This window comes from Peromyscus eremicus, chromosome 5, assembly GCF_949786415.1.
Source record: "Peromyscus eremicus chromosome 5, PerEre_H2_v1, whole genome shotgun sequence".
In the NCBI taxonomy this organism is placed as follows: Eukaryota; Metazoa; Chordata; class Mammalia; order Rodentia; family Cricetidae; genus Peromyscus; species Peromyscus eremicus.
In genome coordinates this window covers 42,935,270-42,949,062 of record NC_081420.1, presented here as the reverse complement: position 1 = coordinate 42,949,062, position 13,793 = coordinate 42,935,270, and the positions used below count along the sequence as shown (strand labels likewise).

Below are 13,793 nucleotides of genomic sequence, written 5' to 3'. Positions count from 1 at the left end.
CAATCCATAGAGTTCTTCAGGAAGCAGTTGACTCCAGCCCTGTCTTCTGCCCTTCTGCCACCTTTTCCACTCTGCCTATCTCCTCAGTGTGTGCCTGTCAACATAGCTTTTCTTATCTGGACATCAGTCACATTGGTTGGAGGGTCACCCTTCCTCTACCATGAACTCATTTAAATTTATACCTTACTTATGTGTGTAAGGATTATATTTTCAAATAATTTTGCCTGCCCAAGTGTCATGAGTAAAGACTTAATTTTTTCTATTTAGGAAACATGAATCTATTTACAACAGATTCTGTCTTAGATAGACCCCTGAAGGCTCTGGAAGGCTGAACTTAAAGGCTGGGCCATCAACAAAAAATGAATAGCATCAACAGGATGGATTCCCCTCTTCCCCACCCAATTCCATTGACTGCCATGGTGCTAACACCAAGCCACAACAGGTCCTGGGGCTTCAAGAGAAGGGAATGAGGTATGGATATGTGGGAGAAGCTGGTACATAATGTGGCCTCTGGAACAGGAAGCGGCATTCCAAAAGGAAAGAAAGCATGTCTTTCTGATGGTAAAGGACAAGAAAACAGTGGTTAGATCTGAGTTAGCAGTGACATGGCCTTATCAGCTTGGGCTGAAGGGAGAGCTCAGAATGAGGGACACTGTGTGTGGGATCCCGTGACGAAAGGCAAAGCTTCTGCTATACCACTAGCCACAGCTCCAAGAGCTCCATGGGTGGCTTTGGAAGGGTCCTGGTGTTGGAAAAGGGGGTGGATGGCAGAAGTGAGCAGGTTAGGGGGCAATCATGAAGTCAAAGATGGGTACATGTTTGACTATATTCCTCCAAAAATACAGACATGGGTCAGTTTAATCAAAAATAGTTTCCCAAATCAAAGTCTTTGGCAAAATGGATAGAACCCGATTTACAAAGTTTTGACTTAACGAGTGAGTTTTGACTTAAAGATGGTGTGAAATACGCATTAAGTAGGAACTGTAGTTTGGATTTGGAATTTGGATCTTTTCCCAGAGTAATGATACATGGTATGAGTCTCTCTGGAGATATGGGCATTGGCAGTGATTTGGCTCCCATTCAGTCCCTTTAAGGGGAAAAAACCAACCCTCTACAGTTACTGTGGCCCTAAGCTGTGGTGTTTGGTAGGTTAGCTGTATGAAATGCATTCTGACTGGTGATATATTTAACTTTGAGTTTATTAGTATGTAACTCCAGTCTAAGTTGAGGAGCATCTGTGTATGGAAAAGTAAATATTTTAAAGATGTTTAAATAGATCACTGTTAAAAAGCTAAGACTTGCTCAAGCTAGAAAACAATTCCTGATAAAATAGTCAACTATCAAAACAAGTAAGAAGGGGCTCTCAGTAGCACAAATGTGCTGATTCCCACATTGTACATGGGATTTTTATAGCTTTTTTTGTGGATAGAAAGTAGCATAAAATACTTACAAGAGCTCATCTTCCCTCTGAAAGAGTTGGGCTAATTAGAATTTTGATTTCACTTTACTCCCTGACCTCTCATTTGGCTTATAAGATATTAAGTGATATTCAAGTAATTTGTCTGAGGTAGAGGAGTTTTTTGCATCTGCTTTGCATAAACGCATCAAGCACAGTAACAAAGTACATTAAAGTTATCAGGCAGTTTAATAGAGTGTTTCCTTTTGTGGCCAATGGCTATCGTAAAATGCAAATCTTGTCTCTCGCTTAGCACTTGTTCATAAGTGATGAATTATCAATGTAGCTAAGAAGTGATTTTGAGACTTAGTAAAATTAGAAAAGGAAAAGTGTAGTGATGCAGGCAAAATTTAGTTTGAATATTACATGAGACTGAATTATAGGTAGTTGGCCTAATTTGAAGACTAATATGATCACTTATAACTGGAATGTGCAGAATAATCAATGAAAATATTTTTCAGGACATCTTAAATTTCCTTCCATTTTCATTTAATATTTGTGACAGAAAATTAGATTTCATTTAATCTTTCAAACAAGGAAGCCAGTATAACTTGAATGAGATCAAAATGCCCATTATGCTTGTCTGGAGGACTTGATAGAATATCATTTTAACTACCTGTAAAGGGACACGAGGAACTCAGTAATTAGAAGTAAATAATCAAGTCACAATTATATACAGCATTATAACACCTATGCATATTGCCAAACAGCCAGATATATATAAAGCACATCTAGGTATTTCTTTCCCTAAAGGTCTTGGTTGAACTGATGAAACATAAAATCAGGAGCAGACAAATTTCCAAGCTATTAGAACATAGATGAAATGAGTTATGGCAACTGTAATTCTGGGCCTATTTCAGCCATTATCAAAACCTATCGTAATCTACAGTTTGAGTCATCGACCAATTTAGAAGGGAGAAACATATATCAAAAATAAAGATTGGTTATGGAATTTTGTCTTCTATGGAGTTGAAGTTGTTATGTCTTTTGCAAACTTTGTATAAATGTTAAAAAACTATTTTATATTCTCAAATTACAAGATAGTTTGATATTGAGATAACTATACATGTAGATTTACTTCAGAAATTCAAAGAGCTGTGGTTAAGTTTTCATAAACACTAAAATATAATGGATTGGGTGGGTCACAGTTTTCCTTGACTGATTGAGATGGAAAATGGTTAGCCAATATGAGGAAAAGTATTAAGTGGTTCGGAAATTGTGGGCATGCCCAGTGAAAATGAAGAGAGTATACATAAAAGCACAATCTTATCACTTGAATAGTGGATGAAACCACCAAAACCCTCTTGTGCCATTGCCTTCTATCTGCTGTGGGAGTTCTCTGTGGCTCTGAGGAAGACACTGGGAGCATCTGTGGTGGGTAAAAGTGTGGCCTCATGGCTGGTTCTGGGCATCCAACATCCTCTACAAGATGCCCTTGTCATTAAAATATGTAAGTCTTAAGATTATGAAAGAAAAGATACCACTACAAATCATAAAATTCTCGAAGACTTGGTAGTTGACCTATCTGCTCTTCTATGTTCCAATAGTATTATGGGAATATCTACCACGCTGTATCTTTGTACATATTTTGAAAGTTGCTTTTGCCTGCATTATAGTCTTTGGTAAAACAGATTCACCTACCTGTTAACCTCTATGCACCTCTTTTATGCCAGGTTTAAAGTTTTTATTGTTTTGTCTTATTTTACAGAAATTGACTTTTATTTGTTGTACTGAAGTCCTTTAACTTTTGAGACCAAGTAATGTTTTCATGCACAATATCTTATCTGTTAGATCTGTACCTGCAAGCCTGCTGTCTGTCAGAACCCAACTGGGCTTATGACCTAGGAAACGGCCTTCCCTCTCCCCGCATAGCTTCCAGAGTGATCTATAGTTTTTCTCAGTTGTCTGAGCTAGAAAACTGGTACTTGTAAAGCAGAGAATAGCCATGAAGGCCGGAACTTGTCTCATGCTTAAAAATCAGCTGTGTAAGAAAATTTATCCCAGCGAGTGGCAGAGATGGACTCACACAAGTCATTCCTGAGTAGTTTGCCCTGGGCTGGGGGTAGGGGGAGGCAAAGGCTGTGCTTGATGCCTCTGGGACCTAGCGGCAGAGATGGACTCACACATGCCACCCAGGGTAGTTTGCCGTTGGCAGGCAGGAAGAAGCTAAGGGGGAAAGGGTCAGGTGCCATCTTGGTGTACAAATGTATAGAGGGGTATGGAAGGGAGAGAGAGAGGCAGATCCTGTGTCCTGTGGAGAGAGCCAGATCGGTAGAGGTAAAGGTGGTGAGGAACAGGCTGATATGGGATGCCTGCTTGCCATCTGGGTCCATGGTGATGTCCGGTCCCGGGCTGCTGCCAAGGGCCATGTCTGTGGTCCTGCTGTGGCCGTGGTCTGTGTTGATGTCCATGGCTCCTGTTACTACCAAAGACCCTCAAGATGCCTGGGGTTTGGGCCACCATATGCGGCCACACTGCAGGAGCCATCCCAATATGAGTAGCCGGGGCTGCCACCTAGGGCCATGGAGCTGTCTGGGCTTGAGCTGTGGCTGAGGGCCATGTCTGGGTCGGTGGCCCTACCACAGCCAAGGTCTGTAGCTCCTGTTGCCATTGGGGGCTGTGTGACTGCTTGGGGTCTCTTCTGCCACCTGGGACCATATTGGACTCTTGGGACCATGATACTGCTGGGCCTATGCCAATCTGAGGGGCATATGCTGCCACCCAGGTCCATGGTTACATCTGTGCCCAAGCTGCTGCTGAGGGCTATGTCTGGGTCCATGGTTCTGCCATAGCTGGGGTCTACATTGATGTTCATTGTCCATGTGACTACAGGGTCCTATGTGAACCATGTGTTGAAGTTCAAGGGCCTCACTGACCTGCCCCTGGCCCTCACAGGCTTGGGGAAATCCAACCCCCTTCACTGGAGAGCTTTCTCTCTCCCTCATAGACCCCGGGATAACAGACCCCAATGACCCCAGCATGGAAAATCTGGCCCTGCTCCTAATAGCAGAGTTCACCCACACACACTTGAGAAAGATGGCCCCATCCCTTACCATGGGTGTAGAAGAGCTGGCTTCACCTCTCACTTGAGAGAAATGGTCCCAGAGCTCAGTATGACCAACTCAGCAGCCACCCAGGTACACATCCAGGGTTTTAAGGTGGCACATCCTAACATCTACCCCATCTATGACCTGCTGGAGTGTGTGAAGGGACTGGTCATGGTCTACATGACTTGGGACAACAAAGGGATGTCCAGGGAATTTCTGTGGGGGTCCAGTGTCGATGGTATACCAAAAGTCAGAGATCCTGAACCTGACCAACAACATATTACACTATGAACGTTTGCAAGGAAATCTGTTTAGAAAAAAGTGTGTACTGTGTGGTACAGAGTGGCTCCCAATGCCACTAGGACCAATAAGGAGGCAATGGAGAGGCAAAGGCTGAGGAGCGAAGTAGTTTTTTGTTTGTTTGTTTGTTTTGTTTGTTTTTAATTGAAATTGATACTCTTACTTGTATTTATTTTTAAATTATTTTTTCTCCTTTTTTACTTTTATTTTTACTATTTCTTTGTTAGGTTTTTTTTTTTTGAGGAGACACTGCAGTGGTGAGGTGTGGATGGGGAGAGACTGGGAGATGGGTGGGATTGGGGTGCATGATGTGAAATTCCCGAATCAATAAAAAATAAAATATTAGATTAAAATATCTAAAAAAAAAGAAAAAAGAAACTATATCCCTTTTCTAAAAAAAATCCCAATAATGGCTAAACTACAATCTACTATCTAAATTTATAAGAAACAAAATCAAAGGTATAAAATGAAACATTAGGAACAGTATTAAAATATAGAACTCATCCCAAGGACACATGGCATCCTGTACAATATCTATTCACAGGACACACAGCTGAAAAAGGGACTACATTACCTTTTCAGCCATATAGATGTGATGTCAGAAGTACAGAGGAGAAAAAGAAGAGGGAGAGAGAGAGAGAGAGAGACAGAGACAGAGAGGCAAAGACAGAATAAGAGAAAAGGAGAGGGAAAATAGATATTTGGGAAAAACAGCAACAACAATGCCTGAAATCCAACAAAAAATGGAGACATCTTCATGGAGTCAGCCTCATGCTGTTAGTGCTTACTCAAGAGGAAGGAATTACCAGGCTTGCTTCTTAGATTTCCAATAGAGGAGTCTAACTACTATACTTTCCCTACAAGCTCCCATTTCAAAGTCTGTGACACAAATAGTTTCACATCAAAAGGAGCTGGTGCACCCTCCCCGGTCACACTACAACATTACACAGACAGAGCTGTCAGGGGTCTCAGAACTGAGGGAGAGCCAATGACGTGCCCACATTCCTTATTTTACACCCTGCCTCTGAGGATCCAATCATCATGCAGAGGAACCACAAAGCCCCCAATGGACCAGATGTGATGCTTAAATGTAAATGCAACTATAGAAGAAAAAGGCCAGAGAGACAGGAGAAAGTCCCAGAGGTGAGCTCTCAAAAGCATCAACGCTATCTGTCTTCCCAACTTGGAGTCAAGTGCCGCCATTGCAAACTGCCCTGGCCAAGGCACTGATTCTGTGCCACTAATGGTCTGAGCATCTGCAGTTGTGATGTCTTTTGGGAGAGTGACTACTGAAAGGGCAAGAAATCTATCAAAACTCTGGTCCCACTGACAGGTACCTCCTGAAGCAATATCATTCCAGAATTGTTCTGCCACAGACAGGAACATCAAACCAACAGGGAGTGACAGAAGGGCAGGATCAGATGTAAAGGTTTTTAATGAGAAACTGGGAAACAATTCCGGAATCTCAGGCTCAGGGTTCTGAAAGAGTGTCTCTGATCCCTGCCACCATGCCTGACATCATAGATCCAGTCTAGTGGGATTTTTAAGAACTCTTTACAAAACACCTGTTAAGTACCATCTAAAGTGCTTGGTCAGCATTCTAGACTGCCTAGAATGAGCCCTATGGCAACTTGCAAATAGGTACCCATTTACCTCTCAACTGGTAAATCGTGATAAGTTTGCACCTAGCAACTGTTTGGCATGCCTAGCATGCCTTTCAGATGGAATTACCAAGAACTGACAAGACTTCTGCTACAGAACTAGAATTGGGCACCCAAATAGTAAGAAATGATAATCACTTGCAATTTTATTTCAGGAGATGTAAGCTGAGTTCCAAAATTATGATTGGGAGATAACTGCAAGAGATACAAAGGGTGGTTCTGTTGCAGACTGACAGCTTGGGAAAAAGTAAATCTCCCAATTAGAATGCCTCTCCCATGTTTATAAGGAGAGAACATTGGTGTCTACCAGAGGGCATTGAAGCTTACTCATTACCAGAGGAGAGGGGTCCAGGCATTGTTTCTGTAAGACTGACCATGAACTAACAAACTCCAGCACATTCTGATCTACTCTGCCATTCTTAAGCTTGCATTCTCACAGTCAAAAGCTCAGGGCAGAGCTGAGGTTCTGAATCCCTTTTCCTTTGCTAGAGAAAACTGACTGAAATTTCTAATTTTTGAGTTGTCTTTTTCACTGAATATTGACCAGGGACAAGGATCAGCTTTCTCCTCATTTCTCTGTAAGGTAAACTTCTGTTTATGTGGGATGCCCGAAACAGGTTGGCCAACTCATCTTGCTTTATCCAACACCTCCAAGTTTTAGCACTGAGAGTCTTACATCCTGAGAATCCATTTATTACCAGGCAATTTGGACAGACAATCCTAGGGAGAGCTATTAGAACAGATTAGTTTTCCAAGGTGCCTACTGTTTATGAAACAATGGTGTTTATTTACGATTCTGTATTCTGGACTAGGATCCAGTGGACAGCTCTTCTGTAGGGTGTGGTAATGTGTCCGTGTGGCTGTATTCAGCCAGGGCGTTGGTTGGATAATTGGGATATCTGTGTTTTCCTTTGCCAGTGTACTCCCATGTGGTCCCTCCATAGTCATTGTTTGTTTTTATTTAATTTTAGTATCAGGGTAGTTGAGTTTCATATTTGGCCATAGAGGGTTCTGCAGAGTGTAGAGCCTGTCTACTTTTTCAAAACTGAGTCCTTCAACTGGCACACTGGCCTTACACCACATCTTATGCATTAAAGAAGCAATAGCATCATTCCAAAATCAAGAGACTGGAGCTATAGCCCACAGAAGAGTAACATTAGGGATTGGTTTGAGGGAGGGGACACCTACAGCTCCAGAGGAGGAGCAGGATACTCACGTGTTTTGGTCACCCTCTGACTTGCAATGGTTGGATGCCACCTGCCTTTCTCTACTCAAACTCTAAATGAAGCCTGAAAATGAATAGTTTGTCCTTCGTCAGAACCTTCTGGAGCTCTCCTTTTGCCTAGCTGTTGCCAGGCTCACCGAGGACCACATCTTCCTATAAAGAATGTCAAAAAGGACCATCTTTAATCCCACCACTCAGGAGGCAGAGGAAGGCAGATCTCTGTGAGTTTGAATCCAGCGTCGTCTACAGAGCAAGTTCCAGGACAGCCAGTGTAATGAGCATAGTGAAAAAATGCCTTTTAGACATGTAAAAACAGCTTAGTCACGAACCCCACTGTACCCAAGGCACTTGATAACCAGAACCCTGTGACATCACTCACTCAATATAACCAGATACAGGCCTAGAATTCCATGATGCCCACAACCCCATGATGCCCACTGAACAGTGTGTAAGCAATGACCAAGAGCATTGCTCTGCTCTGCACGTCTGGAGAGACACCACCTTGATTTGCCCTGGAGATTCCCCATCCCGGGATCCTGACACTCGAATCAGAGACTTCTGTTAGAGACTGGACCTGACCTTCAGCTAAGATACGGTGTATAGGTGATCAGGTGCATTGGGGAGAGAGGCTCAGGACAATAGTTAGGAATTTAGAGTGTGAACCTTGCGTGATGATCATCAGCATAATAAAATATAACTTTTGGTATACCAACTACACATATCTACCTTCTTGCTCGAGGCAGTTGTCATAGTTGGCATGATTTCGGAGAGACCTTGATTCAAAACAAGCAAAACTGTCAGAAGGTTTTTAAGGAGGCCTCGGTTGACCTGGAGACCCCAAAGTCCTGTCTGCTCTTCTCACTGCACTATTTCTTGGGAAAACTTTTGTGTCAGGGTGTCTGCAGTGCAGGAGGAATTTGAGCGCTGACAAGGGGCAGCACCTGTGTGTAAGAGCTGACCCTTCTCTCCTGGGCTCCCCACTCCCAAACCTTATATTCACATTTAAGTAAATGTTACAGTGGTCCTTCTACCTCTTCTGTCTTGCAAGCTGTCCTGCAGGGACTTTCCAGTCAGCCCCCTTGCGGGATCCCCACCCCTCACGTTCTTTAATTGGGAGACAGAAGCGAGGCCTTTTGACTTTCCTGATGCAAACCTGTTAGCGGTACCCCCATCCCTACCCCCTCCGCCTCCCAAGCTGTCTCCAGGCCATGGGACTGCGGGAAGTCTCTCGTTTTTTATCACCTCTAGACCTTCTCCTCCATCACAGTGGAGGCTTGGCGTTTTGGTTTTCTACCTCTCTTTCACTGCACCTCACTCCTGGCTGTGTCACCCCTAGTGGCCGCGCCTCCTCTCTATCTCTTTAAGCCGGTCCCGCCGCCGCGCCCCTCCCTCACCCGTTGCCTCCTCTGCTCCTCACGGCTCTGCTGCTCCTCCTCCCGCTCCTCCTCCTCCTCTTCCTAGGCTCCTCCGCGCCGCTGCCGGCCCGCTGCGCGCTCTGCTCTTCCAGCTCCGCGGACCGCAGCAGCCATGGCCGACATCAAGACCGGCATCTTCGCCAAGAACGTGCAGAAGCGGCTCAACCGCGCGCAGGAAAAGGTCAGCAGAGGGCGGCGGGCTGCGGGGCAGGTGGCGCGAGGCGGTGCTGGCGCCGATGGCGGTGCTGGCCTCCAGCAGGCTGCTCGCTGCAGGGCCGCGGGTCCAGGTGCGGCGAGCTGCGGAGCCCGGGCGGGAGTAGGTTGGAGGAGTCCCTGTCTCTGCGCCCGGTGATTGCAGCTGGGCAGCATCCATTCAGACAGCGTGGGCACGGCCGGGCAGTGGGTACGCCAGCAACCCGCAGACTCCCGGCCCCCCAGGCAGGGAGTGCGCCAGACCACCGGAGCCCGCTCAGGGTGACCACTATCCTGGGCACGCCTCCGGGGACTAGGGGTGGCAAGTGCAGCTGCTCTCTGGCTGCACCCCAAGAGGACTGCATCCCCTGGCTCCTCCATCTCTCCACGCCCGCACCTCCCGAGCTCAGGCTCTCCCGCACGCAGTTCAGGCGTCCGTGGCTGCAGATGCGAGAGGGAGATTGTCGCATCCCGTCTTCCTGGGTGGGGGTGTTGTGGCTATTTGAATGAGGTCGAAACGAACGACTTAAGCAGAGAAGATATCCAGATGTGCATGGACCAATGGGAAGAATAATAAACAACCAACACCTTCGTACAGAGCTCAAATGGAGTTTCAGAGAATGCACACTTTCCCCTATGAATCCGTGTCCTTTTTGAAGCCAATGCCCTCTGGAAGGTCAAAAATAAATAATCCCAACCTCAGAGTTCTGCTTTGCACATCTCTGCACAAAATACTTGTTTCTCTGCTTAAGAAGAAGCAAAACAAAACCCACTCCTATCAGAGGGGCTGGGATATCAGTTGTTTTGCAAGCTCCGGAGTAAATTAGCCATTGTAAATTATGGCTTTTCCCAAGGGATGTGCACAAACTCAACCCAGATCCATAGCAAGTCCAGCTCTGGGCAGTGGGCGGGGGAGGGGGGCGTATTTTACAGGCACTGGGCTCCCCAGCTTCCCTGATTGCTATATCTGACCCCTTTGCGGTCTTCACTTGTCCTGAGCAAAAGGCATTTTAGCATGAACCTGGGCTGGTGATCCTGGGGTCAATCGAACTGCATTTGCTTCACATGACATTAATTTCTGTTCCTGGGATGAGGGTGTCTGGTTTCCTGGCTTTCTGGAAATCAGATTTTCCATGTTTCTGACTTTGACAGCACTTACCCAAGTTCAAGCTGCCCCCAGTTCGAGCAACCCCCAGAGCTCAGCCTGGGAGCACTGAACTCTGTCGGTCCCCAGGCTCAGTGGTTGCTTATAGTCCCTCCTTCTCCTCCCCCCCCCCCCCCGCCAACCCCGCACACATGCACCCTCCCGGTGCTATTAAGAGGATTGTATTGCTTTTAATATCTACTGAAGCTCACCCTGAACTCTAGGATCCTCCTGCCACTCCCTCAGAAGCTGAATTAGCCAGACGACTTGTCCCCTTCCATCCCCTTGGTGCTTGTCCAGAAAATAGCCAGATGTCAGATGTTTACCATCCTCGAGATTTGGACGAGACATTGTCGTCATTTTTCCCCATTTCATTTCGCCCACTTGTAGTCACCTCTCCCCCTAAAATAATCACTTGAATCTTTCTCTGAGGCCTTTCACTGAGTCGGCTTTCCATCTGTGAAGTAATTTTGTGATATGGTCTGCCTTTTCACATATTAATCTAGGTCACCAGCTGTTAATATGTTCCAAATGAATGAAGGAGATTGCAATCTTTTATGACAGAGCATCCTAACCAGTATGAACTGTTGAAAACGCATTTCTTCCTGTTTAAGGCTAAATGCATGTTATGCTGGCAGTTGTCCATGGGGTCCACTCTTCTTTAGCTGAGAGTTCAAGAGTCCTTTCACGGGGCTTCAGTTCTCTTATTTTCTTCCCTGGGACCATTGCTTGTGCACTGTACCTGCTGTCCTAGTGCAGGGAATTCAGACACCAAGAGGCTGAGAGGAGGGTTCTGTCCTGCCTTTGAACCTGGGCAGCATTGGAGTGTGGTTGGCACAAGGGGCTGCAGGCACCCAGCAGAGCCTAGCTGGCAACTGTGCTGGATGAAATTCCCCAGTTGGTCCCCTCTTTCTGCGTCCTTGGTCTCTTCCTTCCCAGTGCAGACTCTCCATTTCACCAACTGGCTAACACACATGTTCATCAGCCCCTTTGCTCCTGGCTTGGATAAAGCAGATTGTGTTAAAGAAGGTTGATTTTCTTCTCAGCTCGGCTTCTAGTGGCTTGAGCACAATTTGGCTGCAAGTGCCTGACTGAAATTACCCTTGGAGGTGACTTACAGCTTTCTACAAATTTAAAAAAATACGATATTTTTTCTTACTGAAAGTCAGTCAAAGTTCACTGAAGGAAGAATTAAATAGACATGTAAGCAGGAACTAAACTCAACAGGTTAGGAATCTCAGTTCTGCCCTCTAGAGATTTTACTATCTTCGTTTCTCAGCCTTGTGGCTAAGATGGAGTGCAGAGATTTTACTATCATCTGATGTGTAGTCTACTAGACTTTCCACATACAGGTGCCGACGTTTATACAACTGAACAGGCTTACGCTGGACAGCTGGCTAACCTATTTATTTCATTTAATAATGTGAAATGCCTTCTAACCATGTTCATAGTTTACATCAGCACATAAAATGACTGAATATAATATTGGAGCATACAGATGAATGAATTCTGCTTTTGGATATTCATTTCTTAGTGTTTCTTTACATAAATGCAAGCCACTAATACTAGGAAGAATATTTACCCACAATTTTAATTATGACCTTCGGTCAATTTCTGAAAATAATTATTCATATTTTTATTATGGCTGAATTGCTTCTTGACTATTTATACCTTTTTTTCCCTTTCCAGCAGTCGATCGGACACTAGCCAACTCTAAGTAATAAATTTAGCTGTATCATGGGGAAAAGTAGTTTATTATTAATGTCATTTGTTTATTCTTTGAAAATGGAACTGTTACATACCCATTTATTTTCAATTTATGAAACTTCCTGTTTTCACTCCTTAGCTACAGTGTCTCCATTTTGTTATATGTAGGGGTAACAATGCTACTAATTTTAAGGCTTTCTATTTATTTTTTAAAAGTTATTTTTATGATAATGACAGTCTTTGTATTTATGTTAAGATGCATATATTTATCAGTTGGGTTGCATGGCTTTTCTTTTGGGTGGATAAGTCAGGATTCTGTCAACTATTAGAAAACTCAAACCAGCTTAAAGAAAAGAGGAATTTAGTAACTCACAATAAAACTAGATAATAACTTTATTTGAATCTTGCACATAGATATTTAAATGATTTTACCATATTAACATGTAAGTATTAAGCTATATGTCTATGTATTCTTGTACATACATAAATGCATGTATATGTGCGTTATACATATTAAATTATTTAATTAACTCAGGGACCTTTACTACTCCAATTTTGTAGATGACTGAAAGGTTGATGATGCAATTAACTCACTGCAAATCTGATTTGCACTTAAGCAGTCCAGTGCTTGCCCATTGTGCTCCATGGTACTGCCTATTTCGATTAGGACCAGACAAACTTGAGGCCTCCATGAAATCAGGGCTCAAGTGTCTTTCTACTTACTTCTCTTGGTGGCTCCAGAAAAGCACATGCTTTTCCTTCAGAATTTCCATACAATTTTTTTTGGGGGGGGCAGGGGGAGTAGTACTCATTGGCCTCAATGGATCTTGTATCTATCTCTAAAAAAGAAAACTTCCTATTAACTTAAAGACCAATATCATAGTTGGATTGGGCCCGAGTCATACACCATTGCTAAAATAACTGGGGATTGAGAGGCCCCTTGAACTATGTGGACTCAGAGTGGAAGAAGGAAGAAGTTTAGAGCAGAAGGTGCTAGGCTATCAGAGTAAAAGCTGTCACTGAAGGATCCCTAAGGGGCCTTTTCCTTCTCATGGTTATGTAAATAACCACATATTTAATCACTAACCATTTAATATTTAGAATTATCATCAAATTAATGTATCTATTGCTTTAGCAAAGTAAATATTAGTAAGAAGTACTTAGCTGTGTCTGTCCTGTCTTCCTCAACCTCTAGCTTTGCTTCATAGAGGCAATTTATACTAATCACAAGATTTCTTAAAATTATGTTTCTACAGCTCAATATGGGCTTAACCACCCATACATATTTGACAGTGATAGATAAGGACTCAAGTCATTTGCATTCATCTCCTTACTTCCCCTCCCCCATCACACGCTATAACAAAAACGGTAACAAATTCAGCTGGTGAGTATCTGTGTATGGATATCTGCACAGTTCCTCCAGATCAAGTTACTGAGTGGTTTATGTCATTCTAGACACTGATCTGTCCTCTTGTTTTTCTAGTTCTTTGTCTTTTTGTGCTCAAGCTTTTTAATTCCCTCGGTGTTGATTCTGTTAAGAGGGCCTATTCTTCAGTTGCCAATTACTTATTGGCAATTTTGTTTATTTCCTTTAGGGACTTGTTTCTTGAAGTCTGTTACTTGTCTTTTCTTTGCACGGCTTGTAT

At 43.9% G+C, this 13,793-nt stretch overlaps 1 protein-coding gene and 1 long non-coding RNA gene across 3 annotated transcripts in view; one reads left to right on the top strand and one right to left on the bottom strand.

The window, feature by feature from the left end:
• LOC131911386 (uncharacterized) overlaps positions 1 to 9,273 on the bottom strand; it is a 49,270-nt gene extending 39,997 nt beyond the window's left edge. Inside the window, exon 1 of the long non-coding RNA XR_009379355.1 lies at positions 9,084 to 9,273. This is a non-coding gene — a long non-coding RNA (uncharacterized LOC131911386). The remainder of the gene's footprint in view (positions 1 to 9,083) is intronic.
• Positions 9,074 to 13,793, top strand: part of Amph (amphiphysin) — a 198,510-nt gene continuing 193,790 nt past the window's right edge. For both annotated transcript variants that reach the window (XM_059263370.1, XM_059263369.1), the window contains exon 1: positions 9,074 to 9,285. In XM_059263370.1, coding sequence (XP_059119353.1) covers positions 9,217 to 9,285 — 69 coding nt within the window. In that variant the 5' untranslated portion in view covers positions 9,074 to 9,216. The remainder of the gene's footprint in view (positions 9,286 to 13,793) is intronic.